The sequence below is a fragment of the Lissotriton vulgaris genome, chromosome 5 (assembly GCF_964263255.1).
Source record: "Lissotriton vulgaris chromosome 5, aLisVul1.2, whole genome shotgun sequence".
Classification (NCBI taxonomy): Eukaryota; Metazoa; Chordata; class Amphibia; order Caudata; family Salamandridae; genus Lissotriton; species Lissotriton vulgaris.
The window spans coordinates 1,016,135,976-1,016,161,552 of record NC_141693.1 but is presented as its reverse complement, the minus strand read 5'-3'; the positions used below and the strand labels follow the sequence as shown (position 1 = coordinate 1,016,161,552).

Below are 25,577 nucleotides of genomic sequence, written 5' to 3'. Positions count from 1 at the left end.
CCCCTGCCACCGCTGTGCCAAGATCTGCCACACTGCCAGTGCAGCGCACGTAATGTGGTAGCCGGATGGAGAGATGCTGGGAGCATCTGTCCGTCTATTTGTAGGGATGAACAAGAGAGGCAGTCACCAAGAGACAAGTCCGGGGCACCTTCATTATAAGGAAGCAAAAATACCAAAAAACAAAAAGAAGCCCGCTTCATACATAGGTGCACAGTCATGCCGATCACGAACAATGAAAACTAGCCTATTGCACACAGTTACAGATAAAGCGTGCTATAAAACAAGGCACAGTGCGTTTCAGAAATGGAAACACACACACACGAGGCTAAGACCCGAAGGCACGCGTGACGCGCTACGTGTTGTGGGCATGGAATGACTTTTCGCGGGTTGTTACGCTGCGGGGCGGGCTGGCCGCTGCCCTCTGGGCAGGTGTAGCGAGGAGCATTGCACTGGGGTATGTATACTCACAGCCTCTCCGTGCTCCTGGGAATGTTCTTGGGCACGGCTTTGAGTCCCAGCCCGTGGCAGTCCACCGTGGTCCCGCTGCAGGTACACAGAGCCGGGCAGCCGTGGGCACGCAGCTGGCACACCGCACTCCAGAGCATCAGCCAGAGCGCTGCCCTCAGGCCCACGGAGCCGGCGCGCCCGCTCCTCAGAGCCATGCTGCTTCAGAGCTAGGCAAGGGAGCCCTGTGTCATCACACGCTGCCCTCCAGGGGTTCCGGGCTGCGCTCCGAGGCTCTGGCAATCTCCGGGCTAACAGGAGCAGGCAGATGCAGGAAGAATAACAACAAAATAAGCAAAGTAGAGGAGAACAGAGCACAGCCTGGCGTCTCTTCTGCTGCTCAAATACTGTATCCCCACAACGCAAGCAGCACCTCTGTAATTCACCCCGGCGTTGGCTTATAACTCTTGCTCTCGGCTCCTCTCAGTGGCTGGAGTTCTCCCTGCGCCTGGCCGGGTCCCCCCTTCCTCTCTGCTTTCAGTCTCAGTGACTCAACTGATAGCCCGCGAGATGCATAAATGAGAGAGAGGGCGCTGATACGCGCACACAGGGGCACATAACGGCAGTCATCCATCAATCCAAAGACACACATATCAGCCTTGGCTCCTCCCTCGACCCCTCCTCCCGCCTCCAGAGCCCCGCTCGGGCTGGAGGGTAGCCCGCAGTTTCAGAGCAGTACCTTCCGCGCCGGAGGGGCGGAAGGAAGGGCGCGCGCAGGAGTGGGGACACACATCAAGCCCCTTGGGTGGCGCAGGCACGTACCCATCTCCACAACTCTGTACCTTATTCAAAGTAATAAGGCGCGTGTGTGCCCACCAGCCATGCCCTCGCCTCTCTGATCTCGGAAATACTGCCCCACGCTGAAAGCGCACTCAGCAGGCGGACTGTCAGTCGTTTATTGCACGAACAGGTCAAACTTTGCTCATGGCCCCTGGACTCCAGAGTGTACATCTCTAGTTATACAATGCCATTGCCTGGCCTCCACCTCCGCTCTCGTTTTCGCCAAGATTACAGGATAACAAGCTGCTGCAGAGTCGGAGTCGCAACCGGTCCCTTCAACTGAGAAGTGAAAAGACCTCAAGGATAAAAGGTCCATTCAGAAAAACTGAGAATGAAACGCGAGGGGAAACGGCTCCCCGTTACACCCTGCTGCTGGGCTGCAGACTTTCCAGCCAGCCGCTGGAGTGGCACTATGGCTGTTGGCAGAATAACGTATGCTTTGCATTATTTTGCACAAAACAAGAAGGGTTAGAGCAACGAAGTCCAGTTCTGCAGAAGGATCCAGGCAATTATTCACGATATTCGTCTGTGTAGCAGGCTTCACAGGCGCACCCATGCTGCTACCACTAGAAGGGTGAGGGATGGGTGAACGATTGGATGGATGGAGTAATGGATAGAACAGATAGATAGATAGATAGATAGATAGATAGATAGATAGATAGATAGATAGATAGATAGATAGATAGATAGATTTTCAAATTCATCAAGCCTTTTATAGAAATGTCTAAATATGTGGCTGTGTGTGTGTAAATGCTGGGATAATACTCGATGGGGGTGACGTGCATTGATCCCTATATGTTGATTATTGTTTTGGGGCAGGAATGTTCCCTATATGGAATAGAGGTCTGTAGTGTGCCCCTTCCGTGAGCGACCCAAGTGCATATTAAATCGGTATCCTGGCATATCTGTGGCCCAGATAGCATGCTAATCCAGTGTATGCACTGATCATCAAAGCTTTATTCGATATACAACATATCATAAAAGCACATAGAAGTATAAAACCACAGTTCATTGACATTACATTTTCTTAAAAAGACTGTGATAAAAACCATTCATATTTCAATAAATACTTTAAAATACATATTAAACTTTTACCAGCTTTGTGATTTTTTTTTTTTTTTTTTAAAAAGATACAGCTAAGACTAAGAACCGCTAATGGCCTTCAATCTAATCAGCCAAGCCCAACTAAGAAATTTGGCCACCCCACACACTACGGTTGTACTAGTGTCGGCCTTGAGTATTCTGAGTGCAGAGGAGTGGTCCCTGGTTCCGAGCAACAGACACACAGGTTTGAGCCATTTCTGCCTAGGTTTTGCATAGGCTGGGCATACAAAAAAGAGATGAGGGATGTTTTCAGTCACACCTTCACAGATTGGGCATACGGAAGAGGTTTGGTACGGCGGCTTCCATTTGCAGGTGTAATCTCGGAGGGGGAGTGTTCCCAGCCTGAACTGAATAAAAAGAGACCTATCTCTAGGTTTCTTGATAAAGTCCAGGTATAACTCCAAGCGAGGCTTTAGTTTATGCTGTCTGAATGCCTCCGTGAGCCTACCTTGGTTTGGGTCCCTTAGTTCTTGGTCATCGACTCATGTCCAGTAGGCTCGCTTAGTTTCGGTCTTGGATAAGGAGACCCCAGGCTCCCAGTCAGTTGGCAAGCCAGATTCGCGCAAGAGCTTCTTAATATTATGAATCCAGCTAATTTTATGAGCACCATAAAGATTCATAACTTCTCTCAAACCATCTAAATACCTTGAGAGCTCCGGTGTCTGCCATAACCGAGCCCAATATAAGAGAGCTGGCTAATTCCTTGATAGAGCGGCGACCCAAATCACTCAATAGTGGTTTGATTGGAGTACCCCTTGGAAGCGATACCAGCTCCCTAAAAAATGTATTCTCAGAGATAACCAGGGCATCAGCATCCTCAAAACCCCACATCTCTGCACCATAGAGGGCGCATCCAACAGCTTTTGCAGCGTAGATATCCAATGCGGGAGCAATGGGCTTAGAGATGGATGTACGATGTTCCCGCCCTAGAGCTCCAACAACCCTTTTATGGTTTAATACCATTTTATCAATGTGAGGTCGCCACTTTAGGTTATCCGAGATTCTAATTCCCAAGTAGTCAAGTTGTTTTACACGTTCCAGTGTCTCCCCGTCTAGGGAGAGGGTGGATCTAGATGACTTACTAGGATTAAAATAAAGGAGCTTAGTTTTCGAGGTGTTTATAACAAGACCCCTAAGCTTGCAGAACAGACAGAATCGGTCCAACAACTTCTGTAGTCCTGCGGGAGTTTTTGATACCAATAGCGTATCGGCTGCGAAAATAAGAGCGGGGACTTTATCACCTGCCAGGACTGGGGCATCAGCATCTATTCCTAGCAAAAAAGAGATTACACCATTCACAAATAACGTGAAAAGTGTTGGGGCTAGCACGCAGCCCTGACGTACCCCTCGAATCACAGGTATTCTATCAGTTTTTTGTTCTTGTGATCCCCATCTAATACAGGCATAGGTACCGTCATGCATGCGTGCCAGAAGATTCAGGATTGGTAAAGGAATCCCCATCTCCTCCAAGATCAGCCAGAGGCGGTCACGGGGAACCAGGTCAAAGGTGGTCTTCAAGTCAATGAATGCCAAATAAAGACCGCCTTTGCCAATGCTAACCACCTTCCAGTGTAAAAGCACTAGCCTGAACACTTGATCTACCGTGCCTGTGCACGCCCTAAAGCCTGCCTGAAAGGGTGAGATGATGTTATTATCCTCAGCCCAGGAGAGAATCCTCTCCAGGAGTACCCTGCCAACCAATTTCTGCCCCACGTCTATAAGACTAATTGGGAGATAGTTGGCAGGGTCCTCCCTGTATGCACGGATGCCTAGACGTGCCCATTGTAAAGTCAAAGCTCATAACCTATTCTCTGACCTGAATGGGTGCTCTAAGTATACCCTCTATTACAACATGGATCTGCTGTCCATGTCCTGGGATGTTGACATACAGTGGGGCTGGCAGCATACTGACTTTTGGAGATCCGTTGTCATGAGAATATTTTTTTTCAGTTTCTGGGCGAGTGTGGCCTACTGGCCCCCACACATGTAAAGCTCTGCAGCGATGTGACACCAAGACCTTTCATTGGAATTCTGTGGGTGTGTTGAATGTGGATATGGACTGAGGTTGGGTGGCACATACATGGTAGATAGACTTTGTGTCGTCTAGTGGAATCCATTTTGGATTGGTCTTAGTTTAGCATAGCACAGAGGGATAGAGGGTGGAAGCAACTACCCAACACAGTGAAAATGTATTGCGCTCATTCCCAGTGACTGAGGGTGGAGATACAGATACTGAAGTGAGGGAGGATGGGGACAGAGATATCTTCAGCCGTTCTATGAGGTTCTTTTATCAAGGATTTACTGATTAGGCATTCTTAAGCAGTGTTATTTGGTGGATAGTAGGGGAGAGGTAGTGATCAGCAGATTCTGTTGGTTTGAGGTGAGAAAGTTTATAAGCAGGGCCTGCCCATTTGTCTGTCCCTGATTGCTATTTCATCAAGGCGGATGACAGCTAGGTGCAGGGACTTCACACTTCATTGTGCCCCTGTTTTGGATACTCCTGCTTTGAGCTAGCATCCCCGCTACCTGCTGTAAGAGCCACCTGTTTGCAAAAAAGCTGAGTCTCCACAACAGCAAGAAAACTGTGGTTCTATATTCCCTGTCTGGAAAATGAGAATACAAGTGGGACCTACACCACCCCACTTCATTCCAGTTCCAAGTCCTCCGTGTTCAAGGAGGGGAGTGCTCTGCATCATACTCAAAGAGCTGCTGTGTGACCAGGGTTGATGTTTGCATGACACCCAGTTTCCTATGGGTGAGGGGATATCATTATAAATATGAACAACTTGCTGGATAAGCTAGAATATCTAGAATTTAATAGCCTGCCTCCCTGCTCAGAGGGGGAAGGAGAGTTCCTGCCCTGCATGAGGGGAGACTGTCCAGAGAAGTCCAGCTGTGTTCTGGGTCAAAGAACACCCAGAAAAATATAATTTGCATTTGGGAGTCTGCCCGGGGCTGACCAAGGCCGAGAGGGGGTAACCTGTCATCAGTACATAGAATTTGTGAAGCTATGTCAACATTAAATCTAAAGGTGTTGCAGCCCGAGGAGCCTGCCTGATACCACCACCACCACACTGTACATCCAAACATCATCACCGCTGCAACTGAGGGCTTTGCTGATGGCCCAGAAATCTAAACTGCCAAGAAGAAGATGACTGTTAATTCCCTCCCTGCAGTGCCTTAACTCCGACTTGACCCGAGAGGCTGTGCCACCACTGCAACCCTGCTTCTGTTGCCAGAGGACCCTGATGGGTGACCAAGAAGGGCATTGCCCAACCATAGCAACGCCACAGAGCACTCCACAATAACGGATAATCCAAGGTTAGGTTTGAAAGATATGGCACAGATGCATCAAGCTGAAATCCGCTCGCAAAGGGGCAGATTCTCAGAATCTGCCCCTTTGCGACTGGTATTTTTGCATTTGGGATGCATCATCCCAAATGCAAAAATCGCAATTTAAGAAATCGCAATATTGCGATTATTTGCATTTAAGGAATCTCAGATTGAGATTCCTTAAATGCAATGCATTAAAGTAAAAAAAATAGCGATTCCGCTAATAGGGGTCGCAAATTACCATGAAGTTAAACTTCATGGTAATTTGCAAAAACGTTGAAAAATGCACTCAAGTGCATTTTTCAAAGTTCCATTTTACACACAAACATGCCCTTAGGGCATGTGTGTTTGCAAGATGTACCCATATGCAGATTTCAGGGGTGCAACAGGGTGTCCTTTTGACACCCTGGCACCCTTGAAATTGCAATCTCAATTTGCGATTCTCTAATTGATAATCGCAAATTGAGATTGTCTTCCCATTCATTTCTATGGGCCTCTAGGCCCATTGGAATGAATGGGGAGGTATTCCTTAATTGGGACTGGCAATTTGCGACTCGCAATTAAGGAATTTTAAGAAATCGCTATTTTTATTAGCAAGTTCTTCTTACATAGCATTTTGCTATTCCGTATTAGCAAATCATTATTTTTCGCTAATAAGGAATCGCAAAATGGATGCTTGATGCATCTGGGGGCAAGTCCTGCTCTAGAAGTGCATCCTGAAATCCAGCAAGAGTGCCACTACAAATTCTTTAACAAGATGCAATTCGAACAGACTTATAGGTCCCCCACATTGCCTGAACACCTGTATAACCAAATAGAATACTCATACCTAAGCTGATTGTTGCTTGAGTGTCCCTACAGAAACACATCCCTATGACGGATGGGAGATACAGACATAGTAATGGATCTCTGTAGTAGAGCGGGAATTAGTGCACATGATCTAGAACCATGAGTGGATGCAGAAGCTCTCCTGCAGTTGCAATCAGTAGCGTTGGAAGAAGCCAGTAATTGAACCCATTCAGGTGTAGTTTTGCATTTTTTCATATTATAAAATAACTTCTCTTTTTACAAGAAAAGCACTAGGTTGGACCGCATGTTATTGTGTCTGTTGGTTAACTTTTGAGTTCTGAGTTCTTGCCTCCATACTACCTCCCTGAGAAGCCTTTGACTGCTCGCCCTTGCAGCACCATGAGAAGTGTTTGCTCACTTTGTTTTCACGCGACATGTGAAAATGATGTGATCATTGTAAACAGATCCTGCTCTGTGGTTCTCTTAAATTGCACTCTAAAAGGAATGTGGCATATCCCTTTTAATTACCACGATCAACCAGACCAGACCTAGCATGTTATTCTGTATATCAACCCTGAGTTCAAATGTGAGAAAAGTGAATCAGGTCATCATCTCCTCTTTAGAAAATGTGGGAGTGGGTACTCTAAGACCACAGAAGTCTGAGCTATGGCTCTGATTTTTAGAAGTGCTGGGGATCTGATGTCGGTTTGCCAGATATGGATATGCAGTTTATGTATTACCTCATCATTTCAGTACACAACCCAACAATTTCTCCAGCTTGCAATATTCATGTATTAAGTTCCCAATGAGTTGACTCATACCTGTTCTGACTATGAAAATGCGAAACCACACTTTGTCACATAGGCATTGGGGTAGCTATAACCAGCTTCAACTATGTTTTCTTACTCATGCTAACATTACCCACAGGAAGTGTGCATCTCTTACATGGAACTGCTTTTGTATCTAAGCTCAAGGGTCACGAAAAACAGGGAAACGCTTGCTCAGCTGATTTTGTTTACATTTATGCAACTATTTTAAGGACTTCATTTCTCTTGCACATGATCCCTGATTGTGCCTCTGCTCGCCTTATTGCAACAAATAGACATAAGACCAAACACAAAACATGTATATATTAGTGTATGAGTTTGCCTATCACCTTCTGTTTACAAGCTTGCTCTGCTAACTGTAGCTCACAGTCGTTTACAAATTATTAATATATCTTTTTGTTAGTAATCCCTTTCAGAGTCCTGATGGCATGCAAGCAGATTTCTTTGACAACACAAAATAAATTATGAGAAAATCCCCCTGAGCACACAGTCAATCAAATATATTCAACGGTAAATCTTTATTGTATGATTAATTAAAATCTTTACAAAAATGGCAGAAAGTGCATGTTTAGAAAAGGTAGTAATAAAATGCATAAAATCTGAATAAAACAACACGTTTAAAATACAGAGATAAGATAACATAACACATGCAAAGGTTGTCAGACGAGGAAAGTGCAAAAACTGCTCTGAGGCATCATATTCCTATCGAAAATGAGTGTAAGCATATGTATTATTGAAAATACTGGTGTGAATGGTATCGACTGTCAATAGTACTTGATACCTAATTCATACCACTGTCACTTCTCTGGCTAAACGTATGAACATTCCAGCAGCAGCATAAAACTTCCCAGTTAGTGCCAGCTCCATCGGGACGGTGGTGGTATAGATGTGCCTTAGAGCCTCCTTACATGATCTAACACCGTGGCATATGAACATAGTTCTTAGCTACAAGCACCTTTGGGGCAGCAAGGCTGGACAGCAGCAAATAACATGTTCTGCAGATTCTGTGGGATGTTGACACAGACATCAGCTGTTGCCACTAGATGACCAGTTTTTCCAGTGGGCTCTATAATCTTGTATGGGCAGAGTTAAGAGCCTCACTCTCATAACATTTTGTAGGGCTTGTTGTCCAAGACCTGCTTTTAATTAGGGCTGATATGTAGTGCTTTCATGTGAGGTACTTAGGCTTTCTGCACCTAAGACTGATCTGATCCGTTCAAGGTCTTGTTGCCTCGAGATGCTCTTACCACACTTTTTTATCAAATATATTGTCCAAATATCCCAAAAACTCTTGATCCAAGTCCATATTCAGTTATTTATTCATATGCATCACGTCTCCAATGCAGCCAGGTGATATTTTCAAAACAAAGCTTGAGCGTAGATGGGTTATTTACAAAAAACAATCAGCCAACACGTGTTTCGTCGAGCAATATCGTGCACAGCAGACTTCTTCAGCGCCTTAATCCAAGTTGCATCTGCTTGTATTTTTCCTTAACATTCATTTGATTGTATGCCCAGGTCATGAAAAATATGATGCTCCTAGATTCTCTTGACTTGAATAGCTTTGCAAGTTTGTAGGCTTTGAAATACATTTTTTATCACACATCCAGAAATTCCAATTCTTGTCAAAAGATCAGGTGCTGTTTCATGAGAAAGAAATGTAAAGGCTACTTGCACTTTTTACATGATCCCACGTCATCAATTTTGTCTGGAATGTTACCATGAGAAAGCGCGCCCTGCAGTGGAATGGAGCAGGTCTGTAACCAAGATTAGGAACAAACACTGAGAAGTAAAATGTTGATATAAAGCCTAAGGGGATGATCTCAGTATGAAACCATGGGTTTTGAAAGCTAGGAGTTAAATAGTCATAAGTGTAAATCTGCAATATACTCAAGGAATTGTTCTGTGCCAACTAAATATGGCTCTCCCAAATATACTAACCATTCTCCCCTTTTACCAGACACATTTCAATTCTTCAAAACCTTCTCATCCTGCTTTTGATCTGATGTTTCATTTTAGAAATTTGCAGTAGCTCATTTGGTGCTGCTAGCATACTTCCCAATGCATTTGTAGCTTTTTATGCTTTTAAAGGAAATTTCTTAAAATGGTCTCTGTTGGGTACTTCCTCACTAATATAGCACTCTAACATTCCTTGGATGAAATATGCACGAGTAAAGAAAAGTGAAAATTAGACAAAATCTTTCCAGTATACCAACATACACTATACATCCCCAGAAATTTGAGAGTGGAGAGCCACGGGGTTACTGACCAGTCTCTCATCATCTTCACTGGGTGCTCAGGCTGGACCAATACGACAATCTTTAATTGCTTCCAGTTTCATCTCCTTTCTTTCTTTCCCAAGAGCCACCCTCTTCTGTTCCCCAAAAAAACAGCTTTTATTTGAGGTTACACTGCTTCTCTTGATACAAGCTGCACTGGCTGCTTTGGGTATTAACACATAAATAAGACCGAGACAGTTTAGGGATTTTACCATGGTTTGAGCCTTTATACGACCCTCTGAGCCGGTAAATTCTTCACTATGACATTCTTATTCCCACCAGTTGTGCACAAATTCAGCTAAAAACCTCTGTAGAGAGCAAGTTACAGTGTGTTGTGTCCGGGCTCTGCATAGCCAAAGTCCATCAGGGCTTTTACAACCTCCCCAGGATGGGCATGCAGCCTAAGAGGCCTGCAAATTGTTTTTGGGAGAGTGTAAGAAGCGCTAACGTTCTCGGCCTGAGACCTCCGGGGGCGCGAAACATGTTGACCCAATAAATATAAAACTACCACCACACATATCTACACCTGACTACCAAGGGCCATTATAACCCTTTAGCAGCCCTAACCTTCGGGTTTTTAGGTCTCGCCTGTCGATGCGCATGCGCATCGAGCAAGCGAGACTATGGGGGCTTATCCACTCTTTGTCCAACTTGCAAGGAATCGTGGCGATTCCTTGCAGTGCCCGTGACTTTTAAGCTCAATGCGCATGCGCATTGAGCTTAAAAGCGCGTGCACATGCCCCCAGCCGCCTGCCTTGCCTACTCTCCCAGCTGGTGCCGCTCCACCCCCTGCGGCATCAAAGGCTTTCTCGGCCGGCCGGCCATGCTTTCAGTTTCACGACCGGCCGGCCGTGTGAAGTGCATTTCAAAGCCCGCTCTCCCTGACATTGTTGCCTTTAGCCCTTCCCTCACCTCCTCAAGCCGTTCAAGTTGTAAATTCCATGCTCCCCTCTCGCTGTCCATGTTGTCCACCTTCTGACTCCTGGGCAGCGTGATAAGGAAGGCAACATGATGGCGCACACTCCCTGCTGCTTTACCGTGAAGCGTGTCCATGTATGCGAGTATGCTTCATAGCGTTTTAACTTAGCCTGTTAAATCTATTATCCGCACTCCATACATTCCATTCCTGCTATCTTTGTTTACCACGCTCCATCTGCACACACTTCCTGCTGCTTTACCATGAAGCACGTCAGGGTATGTGAGTATGCTTCATAGCGCTTTAACTTGGCCATGTTAAATCTATTACCCGTACTCCTTACGTTCCGTTGCCGATTTTGTAGTTGTTTCTATCCCCTGGGGTAAATAGCTAACTCACAGGGTTTAAGAGCGCATCAAACAGCTTGCTATTTTAAAACACGCTTCTTTCCTACGTATGCAAGCTATATCTAAGGATTCTGACTTGCATATAAACCGGACGAGGCAGGGCGAGTGCAAACATTTACAACACTTCAACAACGGATTATAATAATGAATGGGCCATCATAGCAAGTTAAGTCTTAAATATACTTATTTATAAACACCTCACCCTCACTCACCCTCAACGCCTCACCCTAACTCACCCTCACCCTCACTCACCCTCAACCCCTCACTCACCCTCACCCTCACTCACCCTCAACACCTCACCCTCAACCCCTCACCCTCACTCACCCTCACTCACCCTCACCCTCACCACCCTCAACCCCTCACCCTCACCCTCACTCACCCTCACCCTCACTCACCCTCACCCTCACTCACCCTCACCCTCACTCAACCTCAACACCTCACTCACCCTCACCCTCACTCACCCTCAACCCCTCACCCTAACTCACCCTCACCCTCACTCAACCTCAACACCTCACTCACCCTCACCCTCACTCACCCTCAACCCCTCACTCACCCTCAACCCCTCACCCTCAACCCTCACTCACCCTCACCCTCACTCAACCTCAACCCCTCACTCACCCTCACCCTCACTCATCCTCACTCACCCTCAACACCTCACCCTCACTCACCCTGAACGCCTCACCCTAACTCACCCTCACCCTCACTCACCCTCAACCCCTCACTCACCCTCACCCTCACTCACCCTCACCCTCAACACCTCACCCTCAACCTCAACCCCTCACCCTCACTCACCCTCACCCTCACTCACCCACACTCACCCTCACCCACCCTCACTCTCACTCACCCTCAACCCCTCACCCTCACTCACCCTCAACCCCTCACCCTCACTCACCCTCACCCACCCTCACCCTCACCCTCACTCACCCTCAACCCCTCACCCTCACACAGTGCAATAGGTCTCAGACCATTTCAGTTAGAGCTTTTAGAAATGTTTATGGCTTTTTTTATTTGTAATTCTTTAGCATAGGCTACAGGAAACAAAAATGCTAAACATTTACAAAAAAAACCCATAAACAATTCTAAAAGCACTAATTCTAATGGTGCGAGACCTATTGCATTTCCAATGCTTGTTTACTCTTGACAGAAGAATCCACCTATTAAAGTGACTCAGCATCGAATTCCTCTAGTCAATTTTACATTCACTCACTACCCAATGAGCACTACTTCACACGCATCATATGGCGAGAATCAAAAAGATCTCTGCAAAAGTGACCCTTCGGGGACCCGTAGGTCATTGCAGTGCTGGCCAGACGAGGTGCAACTGCCCTACGATGAAGCATGACATCCCTTGGGATGTATGAGGGCAACAAGTAATAGTCTGGCTGACTCTTTCATCTACACCCTAGACCGACCTTTCTTCCTATAGGAACAGTGAGCCTTAGTTTTGGCTTATATAGTGTGAGGGGTGTCTTAACAAACTGTGCTGGCTCTAAGCCCGCCCCCTCTTCTTGCCCCCACCAGCTCACATGGATAGCTATATGGTGATTGGGTTAAAAGCCCCGCTTAAACACCTGATCCAACTAACAGCAGAAGGTGTTGGCCCTTAATCAGTAAGGCTGGGCCCAATACTCATAAACACCACCAGAAAGTCAATACTGATCTCTCTCTTGTCCATTAATTAAGGAGGTGGCACATTGAACACCTCAATGTGACACAAAGATTCCTTTAATTTTCTCCTTTATTTTTTCTTTTTAAATGATTGTTTTTTCACTTAATGTATCAATAAGGTTTTAACAACTTACAAATATCAAATTTACAATCCACACCCACCATTTTTCACATTTTAAGCACAAAATTCAATTTCCAGATATCAAAATGTACATGACCAAAACACAACATATAACATAAAACAATTAATGACATACTTTTTTGAAAAAGACAAAGAAACACAAACACATTTCAATGTAACCATAAGACAAAAAACGTTACCACATTTTGAGAAATGACTTTCTAAGCCTTACATTCAGACCAAACAGTGCACTATTCTTAATGAACCCACTGTACTAACAGCATTACAATGTACTCTCTTAGATTCTTGAAAAAATTCTATGCTTCATCATAACCAGGGGTAACTGCCTTTTCGTAGCACTTGTTCGGAAAAAGCGTGGTCGCCTGATCCCGCACCTTCCTGAGCACACCTCTCCTCAAAAACAAATGTGAAAGTTGGCAGGCCTGTGCTTTAGCCCATGGATTGTGAGCTGTTTCAGGGATGCCCAAGCAACTTTACATCACATAAAAAGAAATAAATATGGTTAGCCTTTTTTAGATTTTCTCTCGAATAGGTTACAAAATGTTTTGTTTTTCTGTGTGCAGTTTACCATGTAAAACACACACTTTTGATTATTCTCCCCAACTCTCGGGGACTCGCTAACCCATAACTGCAGGAAGGGGTGGTAATGCATGCAATACTTGCCGGGGCTCCGACACGGTGGGCTTAGCTGGCGCAGTGCAGAGCCCAGCACCACTTAGATGCATAAAGTGAATTCAATTATCCCAATATTTCTCTGAGTCAGTACTACTTTATTTGCAGACAGCACAGATTTGAAACAGAAAGATGCAAACCTTTCTCACTGTTTCCGAGCTGTACTATCCGGCAATAATGCAGTAACTCTTTACGCACAGTAAGCTCATATAACAGGCGATTGGCTCTGCACTTCGGCAGCAAAGCACATCATGACACCGCCCTTCATTGAGGCGAATCTAACTCTGGTTTGTGCAGACTGAGGGAAAAGCTTCCCTTGCAAAGCAACCTGCACGCACAATTAAACAGCCAATAACATTCAACACAGTTAGGAAATAAAATAAACGCTCTCATGACACGTATATTCAATAAAAGGAGAAAGCCAATTAAGTCGATGCATTAAAAACAAAAAAGCCCAGGAGGGAGCTATTACATACTTTTTTATTTCTATTATAAACATATTCTCGTTAAACATAAGAAAAGAAGAACATTTCATATGGCACTGCCCAAGATAAAATGCATCAGTGGATCAACTGATCAGAAACATGCTTGAAAAAGCACAAAAGGCAAAATGCAAAGTGGAGGAAGGAGCCAATAGAGATGGAGGTTTTAGCCAAGTTGATATGTGGAGAAGCTGCAGCACCATAACCGCCATGGGTCGCTGGTTGCCCAACACCAGAACCAGCATAAATACCAGTAGCCCAACGCCAGGGCTGGTGTTGCTCTCACCTTGTTCCTTCACAAGCACTTTTATGTTCACACTCAGGCTACGAGTGACAGATTTTCACCAGTGGACTCTAAGGGCCCCATTAGGATGGCGGGCGGATCGCCAGCCTGGCGGGGGAAATCCGCCCGCCATCTTTCCCTGTATTCCCCCCCGCCATATTAGAATGGCGGGGGGGGACCACTGCGGAGCAAAACACCGCCCGCCACTTTTCCGCCCCGGTCGCCTTGCGCCCGGGGCGGAAAACGAGTAACATGCAGGCGGTGTCTGTCAGACACCGCCCGCAAGATTACAATGGGCATTTTTCAATGCCTTTTCGTGGCGGCATTGCCGCCACGGAAAGGCATGCGGTGTTCACTCTGGGGGCCCCCTGTGGGCCCCCAGAGTGAAGGCCAAAGGGGGGTGGCACAGGGGGGGTACCTGTGGTACCCCCCTGCATTTACATAATCAAAGCGGTAGGCACCACGCGGTGCCTGCCGCTTTGATTATGTAAATGATGCACAGCATTTTTAGTATTGTGGCGGGCGGAGCACAGAGCTCCGCCCGCCACAATACTAAAAATACAGGATGTGCCCGCCACAGTGGCGGGCACATCCTAATGCTGCGTGCGGGACCCCCGCCCTTAGGGCGGGCGGTCCCGATTTCCGATAGGATGGCGGGCGGGCAAAGCCCGCCCACCATCCTAATGGGGCCCTAGGTGTTGTCCCTTTGAAGTTTATAGATCCCATATTTACAAAAATAACTGAATGGGGAAAACAGAAAAGATCCCCTTCACTTTTCGGTTTGTCTTCAATTTTGTTGAAAAGTATGAGACAAAGACACAGAAGTAAGTGAGTCCTTCATTAATTACAACACAGAGATAGTGGATGGCACCAGACATCCTATCACGATGTACGTTAACAATCTCAAGACAGGGTACACAAGATTCACACAAGAATGAGCATAAACCCAGTGTAATACATTTCCCTCTTGCAACACCAATATAATAATTTTCTTTTAAGTGATGTTGTCACAACAATACAAGTTGTGAACAGCTGCATAGCTGCAATAAAAACCAGGCAGGAATTGCCCATACTCTTTCACATAAATAATACCTGTATCTTTTTATATGCTCAAATATTCACAAAGCTGATAAAATGTAATACATTTTTAATTATTTATTGTAATACCTAAGGTTTTTATAAGTAATATGTTATGGAAAATGTATAGTCAATGAGTTGTGTTTTGTACTTGAAATGTGCTTTTATGATATTGTATATATCGAAATAAAGCTTTGATGATGATGATGATAAACAGTACCTTTGCTAATCCGATTGCTTCTACGAACACTGTCAAAAAAAGGCCAACTGACTCACAGCCAAGCCCAACTGACTCACAACCTTGTTCCTGTCCCTTAAGGGACAGCTATCTGGCTGTTACATGCCAAAGTAATACACATTTTCATATTCATTATCAGCCTCCTCTCTCGTGACACTATTACACTTAACCAGCCTGTTTAAGCTCCATCATTTACCATCATCCAATTTGGCAATTTGGGGAACATCCTTTACAACGCAACTTTTACCACGCAGTGCTTTTACATCGCAACTTTTACAACGCAAACCATTACAACGCACTGTGCTGGGGGGCGCTCTAGGATAGGGAAAAGATTTAATTTACTATCCAACACCTTCCCTACTATCAACGGGGACTGGATTTGGAATAGTAAATCAAACGATTCACTGTCCAGCACCCCTCAACACTATGCGTTGTAAAGGCATGCGTTGTAAAAGTTGCGATGTAAAAGCATGCGTGGTAAAACATGCGTTGTGATGTCATACATCCTCCAATTTAGCAGACGATCTTAACCTCCCGAAAACTACTCAGGAACCTACAAAACATGAGACACCCTTTGCTGACGAAGTAGGGATATTTTGCTAAATCTCCGACTTGAATGTTAGGAGATTTGGCACCAAACATATCATCATATCATTCTTTCAATTTCTTCTGTTTGTCACTAACATTTTTATTAGAGAATTCCTGCATGTCTGTGAGCACTCACTGACTCTTTTGGAAATGAGCTGGAATGAACATCCAAATTCAGAATTCTGTTGTTTAACAGTGAAAATGGTGCAAAACATATAGTGGTATGTGTAGTAGAATGATAGGACCATAATTTCTCTTGAGAAAAAGATTTGATATTCCTACATAAAATCAAAACAGACTGTATCCCTTCTTTAATAATTCTATTTGGGTACTCACTGACAGAAAAAAAGAACGAAGGAATGCTGGACCTACCCTCCCCCTCCCGCTGGGAGTACATAAGCGTACAGGTCCCAGCATTACCTCTGAAATACCAAGCCAAGGATGAAGGTCGACAGATCGGGAGGGAGGGAGGGAATCCATGAAGGTGTCGAGGACTACGGGACCCAGAGTAATGAAGATTACCGGTAAGTAATAGGACATTACCCCCAGGTCCCTCCGTCCTCGACACCTTCATTACAAAGTGAGAAATACCAAAGCAGACCCTGGTATTCATTCAAAAACACAACAAACAACCAGGACACAAAAGAAACCCAGGGATTCATAGACAAAAACAGAAGAAACCAGGAGCAAACACAGTCAAGCCAGAACCAGCAGGAAGGCACACAGGACCCGGCAGTCCCACAAGGAAACCGAGACATCCTCCAAGAACGCCAAAGAAAGAAACGGCCAACAGAGCGCAGGCACAAGCACCCAGACCAAAAAGGAAGGAGATAGCACAGGCCAGAAAACGGCCCACCACCCCAAACCAAAACACACGGCCCAAAGAGACCAGAGGAGGAAAGCCGGCCGAGGAGGCCCTGGAAGCAACAAGAACCCAGGAGTCGAACAGGAGCGAGAACCCAAACCAAACCGACAGACAAGGAAGGGGAAAAACCCCAAACCCCAGAAGACCAGAAAAACCCCACAGGGAAGGAGGCCACCAATCAAACCAGGAAGGCCACCAAACCCAGAACAGCATAAAGACCAACGCACAGCGACGCCCCCAGAAACCAGCCGAAAAACGACCAAGCAAGGAGAGGCCAATAAGACCGGAAACCAACAACAAAGAAGCCCAACAAGGGCTGGACAGAGCCACCGGCCACAACCTCCAAAAAAAACCAACCCCAAAAGGGAGGAAAAACAAGGCAGGAGGGGAGCACAGAGCAATCAGGAAACCCCAGCAGCCCCAAAACCAGGCACAGAGAACAGCCCAAAGGAGGCGCCCACACGGCACAGGACCGCCTAGCCACCCCAAACCCAGGCCAGGCAAGCCAGAAGGGCAGGAGCAGCGGAGAAAAAGAAAGCCCCAGGGTGCATAGCAACCAGACCACAAGCACAAGGCCCGAACCCAGCAACACCGGAGAGGAGCCAACCAAACAGCAAAAGGCAGGGCAACAAAACGTCAAAGGAACCAGGAAGCCAGGACCAGAGCCAAGCAACCCGATCACACAGGAGGACATGCAGGGCCAACAAACCCCAGAAGTAGCCCACACAGTGCCCAGACCAAAACAAAGGGCAGGAGGAACCGGGAACCACCAGTACAACACCGCAGGACCACACAGAAGGCCAAAGCGGAAGCAGGAGGAAGCAGAAAGGCAGAGGGCCAAGCATCAGAAAAACCCCAGACAACCCGCAGCCAGGAGGGAGCGGCCCACAGAGGCAAGACCACCACAGAAGCGCACCCCAACCACAGAGGGAGGGGCACCCAAACAGACCCACACCAGGAACAAAGCCCGGGGAAGCAAGGGAGGCAGATGCGAGCCAGGACACCAGAACCAGGAAACGTCCGGCAAACACTCCCAACAGCAGCCGGAAAGGGGCAGCACAGTCAAAGAACCCAGGAGGCCCAGCCTGAGGCCAGCCCGAACCAGCAGGAAGCCCGCAGACCAGGATCTACAGGGATCACTGACAGAATATCGACCTCCAAAATATCGACCTACAGGAATATCGAGTCAAAATTATCGAGGGCAAGAATATCGACATCCTATCTACAACATGGTAAATACAAAAATATCGAAAAAATAATATAGATGTTAAAAATATCGTTTTTTTTTATTTTAAAATATATATGTAAAATAAAGTATATAACACTAATAAATACAATCTACATTGTTAAAAGTATCTAATAATGTTTAAAATTAATAAATAATACATATATAATAATAATACATTAATTAAATATATACAGTAAATATATAATATATATGTACTGAACAATAAGTTGTAATAATTATTTTACTAATTTATAAATTATTAAAGTATATTCTAAATTACAAATACATTTACAAACATAAAACAATAACATAAATAAAATGTAAAAAATATAAAAAATTACATATAATTTTAATATTTTTACAATTAATTATATAAAACGTTGGATAGCGTAAGGGTAAAAATTACTATTCCCACTCCAGAGAGTGCAACAGTAGGGAAAGCGTTGGATACCGTAGGGGTAAAAAATACTATTCCCACTCCAGAGAGTGCAACAGTAGGGAAAGCTTTGGATAGCGTAGGGGTAAAAATTACTATTCCCACTCCAGAGAGTGCAACAGTAGGGAAAGTGTTGGATAGCGTAGGAGTAAAAATTACTATTCCCACTCCAGAGAGTGCAACAGTAGGGAAAGCGTTGGATAGAGTAGGGGTAAAAATTACTATTCCCACTCCTGAGAGTGCAACAGTAGGGAAAGCGTTGGATAGCGTAGGAGTAAAAATTACTATTCCCACTCCAGAGAGTGCAACAGTAGGGAAAGCGTTGGACAGCGTAGGAGTAAAAATTACTATTCCCACTCCAGAGAGTGCAACAGTAGGGAAAACGTTGGATAGCGTAGGGGTTTAAATTACTATTCCCACTCCTGAGAGTGCAACAGTAGGGAAAGTGTTGGATAGCGTAGGGGTAACAATTACTATTCCCACTCCTGAGAGTGCAACAGTAGGGAAAGTGTTGGATAGCGTAGGGGTAACAATTACTATTCCAACTCCAGAGAGTGCAACATTAGGGAAAGCGTTGGATAGCGTAGGGGTAAAAATTACTATTCCCACTCCAGAGAGTGCAACAGTAGGGAAAGCTTTGGATAGCGTAGGAGTATAAATTACTATTCCCACTCCAGAGACTGCAACAGTAGGGAAAGCGTTGGATAGCGTAGGAGTAAAAATTACTATTCCCACTCCAGAGAGTGCAACAGTAGGGAAAGCGTTGGATAGCGTAGGAGTAAAATTTACTATTCCCACTCCAGAGAGTGCAACAGTAGGGAAAGCGTTGGATAGCATAGGGGTACAAATTACTATTCCCACTCCAGAGAGTGCAACAGTAGGGAAAGCGTTGGATAGCGTAGGAGTAAAAATTACTATTCCCACTCCACAGAGTGCAACAGTAGAGAAAGCGTTGGATAGCGAAGGAGTAAAAATTACTATTCCCACTCCAGAGAGTGCAACAGTAGGGAAAGTGTTGGATAGCGTAGGAGTCAAAATTACTATTCCCACTCCAGAGAGTGCAACAGTAGGGAAAGCGTTGGATAGCGTAGGGGTAAAAATTACTATTCCCACTCCTGAGAGTGCAACAGTAGAGAAAGTGTTGGATAGCGTAGGAGTAAAAATTACTATTCCCACTCCAGAGAGTGCAACAGTAGGGAAAGCGTTGGATAGCGTAGGAGTAAAAATTACTATTCCCACTCCAGAGAGTGCAACAGTAGGGAAAGCTTTGGATAGCGTAGGGGTTAAAATTACTATTCCCACTCCAGAGAGTGCAACAGTAGGGAAAGTGTTGGATAGCGTAGGAGTCAAAATTACTATTCCCACTCCACAGAGTGCAACAGTAGAGAAAGCGTTGGATAGCGAAGGAGTAAAAATTACTATTCCCACTCCAGAGAGTGCAACAGTAGGGAAAGTGTTGGATAGCGTAGGAGTCAAAATTACTATTCCCACTCCAGAGAGTGCAACAGTAGGGAAAGCGTTGGATAGCGTAGGGGTAAAAATTACTATTCCCACTCCAGAGAGTACAACAGTAGGGAAAGCGTTGGATAGCGTAGGGGTAAAAATTACTATTCCCACTCCAGAGAGTGCAACAGTAGGGAAAGCGTTGGATAGCGTAGGGGTAAAAATTACTATTCCCACTCCAGAGAGTGCAACAGTAGGGAAAGCTTTGGATAGCGTAGGGGTTAAAATTACTATTCCCACTCCAGAGAGGGCAACAGTAGGGAAAGTGTTGGATAGCGTAGGAGTCAAAATTACTATTCCCACTCCAGAGAGTGCAACAGTAGGGAAAGCGTTGGATAGCGTAGGGGTAAAAATTACTATTCCCACTCCTGAGAGTGCAACAGTAGAGAAAGTGTTGGATAGCGTAGGAGTAAAAATTACTATTCCCACTCCAGAGAGTGCAACAGTAGGGAAAGCGTTGGATAGCGTAGGAGTAAAAATTACTATTCCCACTCCAGAGAGTACAACAGTAGGGAAAACGTTGGATAGCGTAGGGGTTTAAATTACTATTCCCACTCCTGAGAGTGCAACTGTAGGGAAAGTGTTGGATAGCGTAGGGGTAACAATTACTATTCCCACTCCTGAGAGTGCAAAAGTAGGGAAAGTGTTGGATGGCGTAGGGGTAACAATTACTATTCCAACTCCAGAGAGTGCAACAGTAGGGAAAGCGTTGGATAGCGTAGGGGTAAAAATTACTATTCCCACTCCAGAGAGTGCAACAGTAGGGAAAGCTTTGGATAGCGTAGGGGTAAAAATTACTATTCCCACTCCAGAGAGTGCGACAGTAGGGAAAGCGTTGGATAGCGTAGGAGTAAAAATTACTATTCCCACTCCAGAGAGTGCAACAGTAGGAAAAGCGTTAGATAGCGTAGGGGTAATAATTACTATTCCCACTCCTGAGAGTGCAACAGTAGGGAAAGTGTTGGATAGCGTAGGGGTAACAATTACTATTCCAACTCCAGAGAGTGCAACAGTAGGGAAAGTGTTGGATAGCGTAGGGGTAACAATTACTATTCCAACTCCAGAAAGTGCAACAGTAGGGAAAGTGTTGGATAGCGTAGGGGTAACAATTACTATTCCAAATCCAGAGAGTGCAACAGTAGGGAAAGTGTTGGATAGCGTAGGGGTTATAATAACATACTTATAAATAAAAGCTTTTTTTAATTATAAAAATATAAACTATTTAATAAATATAAACCATATACAATACCTATACATAATTAAAAAATACATGATTAGCTAAATATATTTAACCAAAAATAAATATAAAAAAATACCATTTTATTATATTTAATTACCAATTAATAATGTAATAACAATTATATTATTAACAAAAAAATTAATTTAAAAACATTATTACTTAATTAAATTAAAATTACTTCCCACCCTATTCCCCTATAAACCCACTACCCACAACAGAACACATTTATCTATTTATGAATTAATTAAAATTATTTACCAATCAATTAAAATTAATTACCAATTAATTAAAATTAATTACCAATTAATTACAATTAATTTAAAATTCCTACTAATTAATAATTAATTAAACATAATAAAGTAACTTCCCACCCTATTCCCCTATAAACCCACAACCCGCTACAGAACATATATATCAAATAATCAATTTATTAAAATGAAATACCAATTAATTAAATGTATTTACCAATTATTTAAAATTATTTAATAACTACTAATTAATTTTTAATTTAACATAATTAAATTACTTCCCACCCTATTCCCCTATAAACCCACAACCCGCTACAGAACATATTTTTCAATTAATCAATTAATTAAAATGAATTACCAGTTAATTAAATGTAATTACCAATTATTTAAAATTAATTAATATTAACTACTAATTATTAAATAATTTAACCTAATTATATTACTTCCCACCCTATTTCCCTATAAACCCATAACCCGCTACAGAACATATTCATCAATTAATTAATTAATTAATTAAAATAAATTTCCAATTAATTAAAAATAATTACCAATTAATTGCAATTTATTAATAAATCCTACTAATTAATAATCAATTTAACATAATTAAATTACTTCCCACCCTATTCCCCTATAAACCCACAACCCGCTCCGGTACAAAAACATATAATTTGCTCATAAATAAATTTATTAATATATAAAATGAATACACATATAATATTAATTATTATAAATACTTAAGTAAAAAATGTAACACATACATAAAAAACAAAAAAATAATACAAATATCGATATTAGTGTCATCGAAATTAGTAACATCGATATATATGCTATCGATATTACTAACTTCGATATTACTTACATCGATATAAAGAATTTTGATATTACTTACCTTAGGGTCGATATTCTGTCCAACGATATTCTTGACATCGATATTCTGCACCTTTCGAAATTTCTAACACGATATTTTGGTAGGTCGATATTTAATACTCGATATTTTTACTGTGTACCGATCCACAGGACCCCAGAAGGGCCCACCAAGACGCCGCCAAAATAGCAGAGCACCCCGCCAGGACCCAAAAGAGAGCCCAGGCAAGGAAGCAGAGCCCGACAAAGAGCTGAAAAGCCCCAGCAGACACCCAGGCATGGGAACCAGCTGAGCCCAGAACAAACCAGGGAGCAAACACACCCGAGAGCAGACGGAACAAGAAGCCAACAGCACTCGGTAGCCCCAGGTGGCCAGGCAGGGACCAACCCGACCTGACCACGCAAAAAAACAGGGAGCAGACAAAGCCGGCTCAGAAAGGGGGATACGACCACTGGCCATCAACCCAGAGAACAGCAGAAGAGAAAAACAGGACAAGGAAGCAGCAAAGACAACCAGGCCCAGACAGCAGCAGCACGAACCCCAGGGACCAAAAGGAGAACCACCCCTGGACACAAACCGGAGGGGGGGTGGAGCAGGACGGCAGGGAAAGAAGAACAGACGCTGAACCACACCTAGCCCGAAAAACCTCCAACAGACACCCTCAGGAGGCCTCCCAGCCAGGAACAACCAGGCAGGAACTAAGACAGAACCAGGAGGGGCGGCCATGAACACCAGAAGCAAGCCAAAGGTAGGCACAGGAAGAGCCATGGCAGAAGCAGCCAAAACCCAGAAGCAACCCAAACACACAGAAGGCCCCGGGACAAACACCCAAAGCCCAAGGACGGAGCGAGGGAGAATCCCGGGAAGGAGCAGGAGGAACCAGGCGCAGACCAACAAAGCCAGGAACCAGGAGCCCCAAGACCGAGGAGACCAGAAGGCACAGCGAAGTCGAAGAGCAAGCTCCCAGGAGACCGGCACCCGAGACCACACGACCAACCCGACCGAGGTCCAACCAACCAAGCAGAAGCCAGGAAGCGGAGGCGAAGAACCAGAACACCCAAGCAGAGCAGAGGCCACAACAGCCAGCCCACAGCGGAGGGAAGGGCACAGAAAAAAACACAGTGCACGCAGCATACCCAAAGCCAGCACACTCGCACACGCGACACCCCGAGAAGCAGGGATGCAGAGGGGCAGCAAAGAAAAGCAGAGAAAACAGCGGCAGGCCAACAGGAACCCAGGGGAGGCAACAGGACCCCCCCCCCCCGTAGCCCAAGCAGCAAAAAAACGACTCACCACCAGCAGGGGGAAGGCAGCCGCGAACTTGGAGGAGCCAGAAGCAGGAGGGAACAGAGCCGCACTCCCAACAGGCGGCCGCCGAAGAAGCGAGAGGCAACGACGACCCAAGATCAGCAGAGGGCAAGGCTTAAGCAAGCAGGCAGGGAGACATCAACAACACAGGGAACCCAAGAAGCAAGAACAAGAAAAGCCAGCAAAAAAGGATCAAGCCACCACCGAGGCGACAGGAACCCACGCTAATACCAGGTAGGAAGAAGCGACCCAAAGGCAGAAGACCCCCAGCACACCTGACCCCATAGAACAAAAGAGAGAGCAGGGGTGCGCAGGAGGCAAGGCCGCAGGCCAAGGAGACCAAGGGAGAAGAGCCCAGGAACCAGTGCCGACGACCAGCACTGAACCCGGAACCACAGCGTCTGACGTAAGGGAACCCAGAACAGCAGCGTCACACCCCACCACCAGCGAGTTGTGAGCAGACGAGAGCAGGTGCTAATAGGGTGGTATGGCCGTAGGCTCATGAACAAGAAGCACCCGGAGGCAGACGGCCAGCGCCAAGACTGGCAGGGCGGCACCACACGAACAGACGTAACCACCCAAGGCGGGGGCGGGGCACAGAGCCCCAAAGAGCACCAGGACGGAGGCCACACAGGAAGTACAGACCCAATCGGAAGCACACCCGATCAGGGCAACCAACCCCCGGGATATTACCATCTGAGATCAGACAAGATCAGGTGCTTTCGGGGTGGTGAATCAAGATCTTGCTTTCAAAGAGTTTGAATTAATTTTTGCTTTTGATTATATTTGCCATTTATGATTGATTGCTCCTTTGCACTATAAATTCTTGGTCTCAAAATTGGATATTGATTTACCCATTTTGAAATTTCATAATGTCATAAGTATTTGTTTGTATTATGTAAAATTGTGTACTTTGGATGTAGTATGTTAAGTATGTTTTAGTGAAAATGTGGACTTTAAACGGTTTGTTGTAAATATTTGTATAATTGTTTGTATATATTGTACAGAACAGTTGATTTTCTTTCTCCCTTTCATACATAAATGCTTTAAATATAAAAAAAGCTTAAATCAAAAGGTATAAATAAAATACCGGCTCAAACAAAAAGAAGTTGTGTTTGGCCAATAAGCAGGAATCGTGATACCTTAAAAAGTAAGGGCCAGATGTACCAAGCCTTTTGCGACTCGCAAAGGCCGAAATTCGCAGAATTTGGGCCTTTGCGAATTGCAAACGGCCTTTTTGCATGTTTTGGAATGTATGAAAAAATCGCAATTAAAGGAATTGCCAAAAATTGCGATTCCTTATTTTGCCATAGCATTTAAGGAATCGCAATTTTTGAGATTCCTTAAATGCTATGTATGTAGCATTTTCAATTTGCGAATTTTGGTCAAGAAATCGCAAATTACCACCAACTTGTTGTTGATGGTAATTTGCGAATTCTTTAAAAAAAGCAAAAATTGTAATTTGTTAGGGTGGCATGTGACGCACACACATGCCCATAGGGCATGTATGTGCGCCATATGCACACACATGTACATTTCAGGGGTGCAGCAGGGTGTCTTTGAGACACCCCTGCATCCTTGAAATAATTCTCAAATTGCGATTAGCAAATTGCGAATTCGCAATTTGAGAATTACTTCACAATCATACCTATGGGCCTCCTGGCCCATAGGAATGCATTGGAAATTATTCCTTATTTGCGAATTCGCAAAATGCGAATTTGCAAATAAAGAATATTAAGGAATCGGTAAAAAATAGCGATTTTGTACATACATTCCATTTTGCGAATTCTAAATA

General features: G+C 44.6%; 1 protein-coding gene across 1 annotated transcript in view; it reads right to left on the bottom strand.

Annotated features, from left to right (window-relative positions):
* Positions 1 to 1,052, bottom strand: part of SLIT1 (slit guidance ligand 1) — an 842,620-nt gene extending 841,568 nt beyond the window's left edge. The window contains exon 1 of the mRNA XM_086922632.1: positions 469 to 1,052. Coding sequence (XP_086778758.1) covers positions 469 to 662 — 194 coding nt within the window. The 5' untranslated portion in view covers positions 663 to 1,052. The remainder of the gene's footprint in view (positions 1 to 468) is intronic.
* Between the last annotated feature and the right edge of the window lie 24,525 nt (positions 1,053 to 25,577).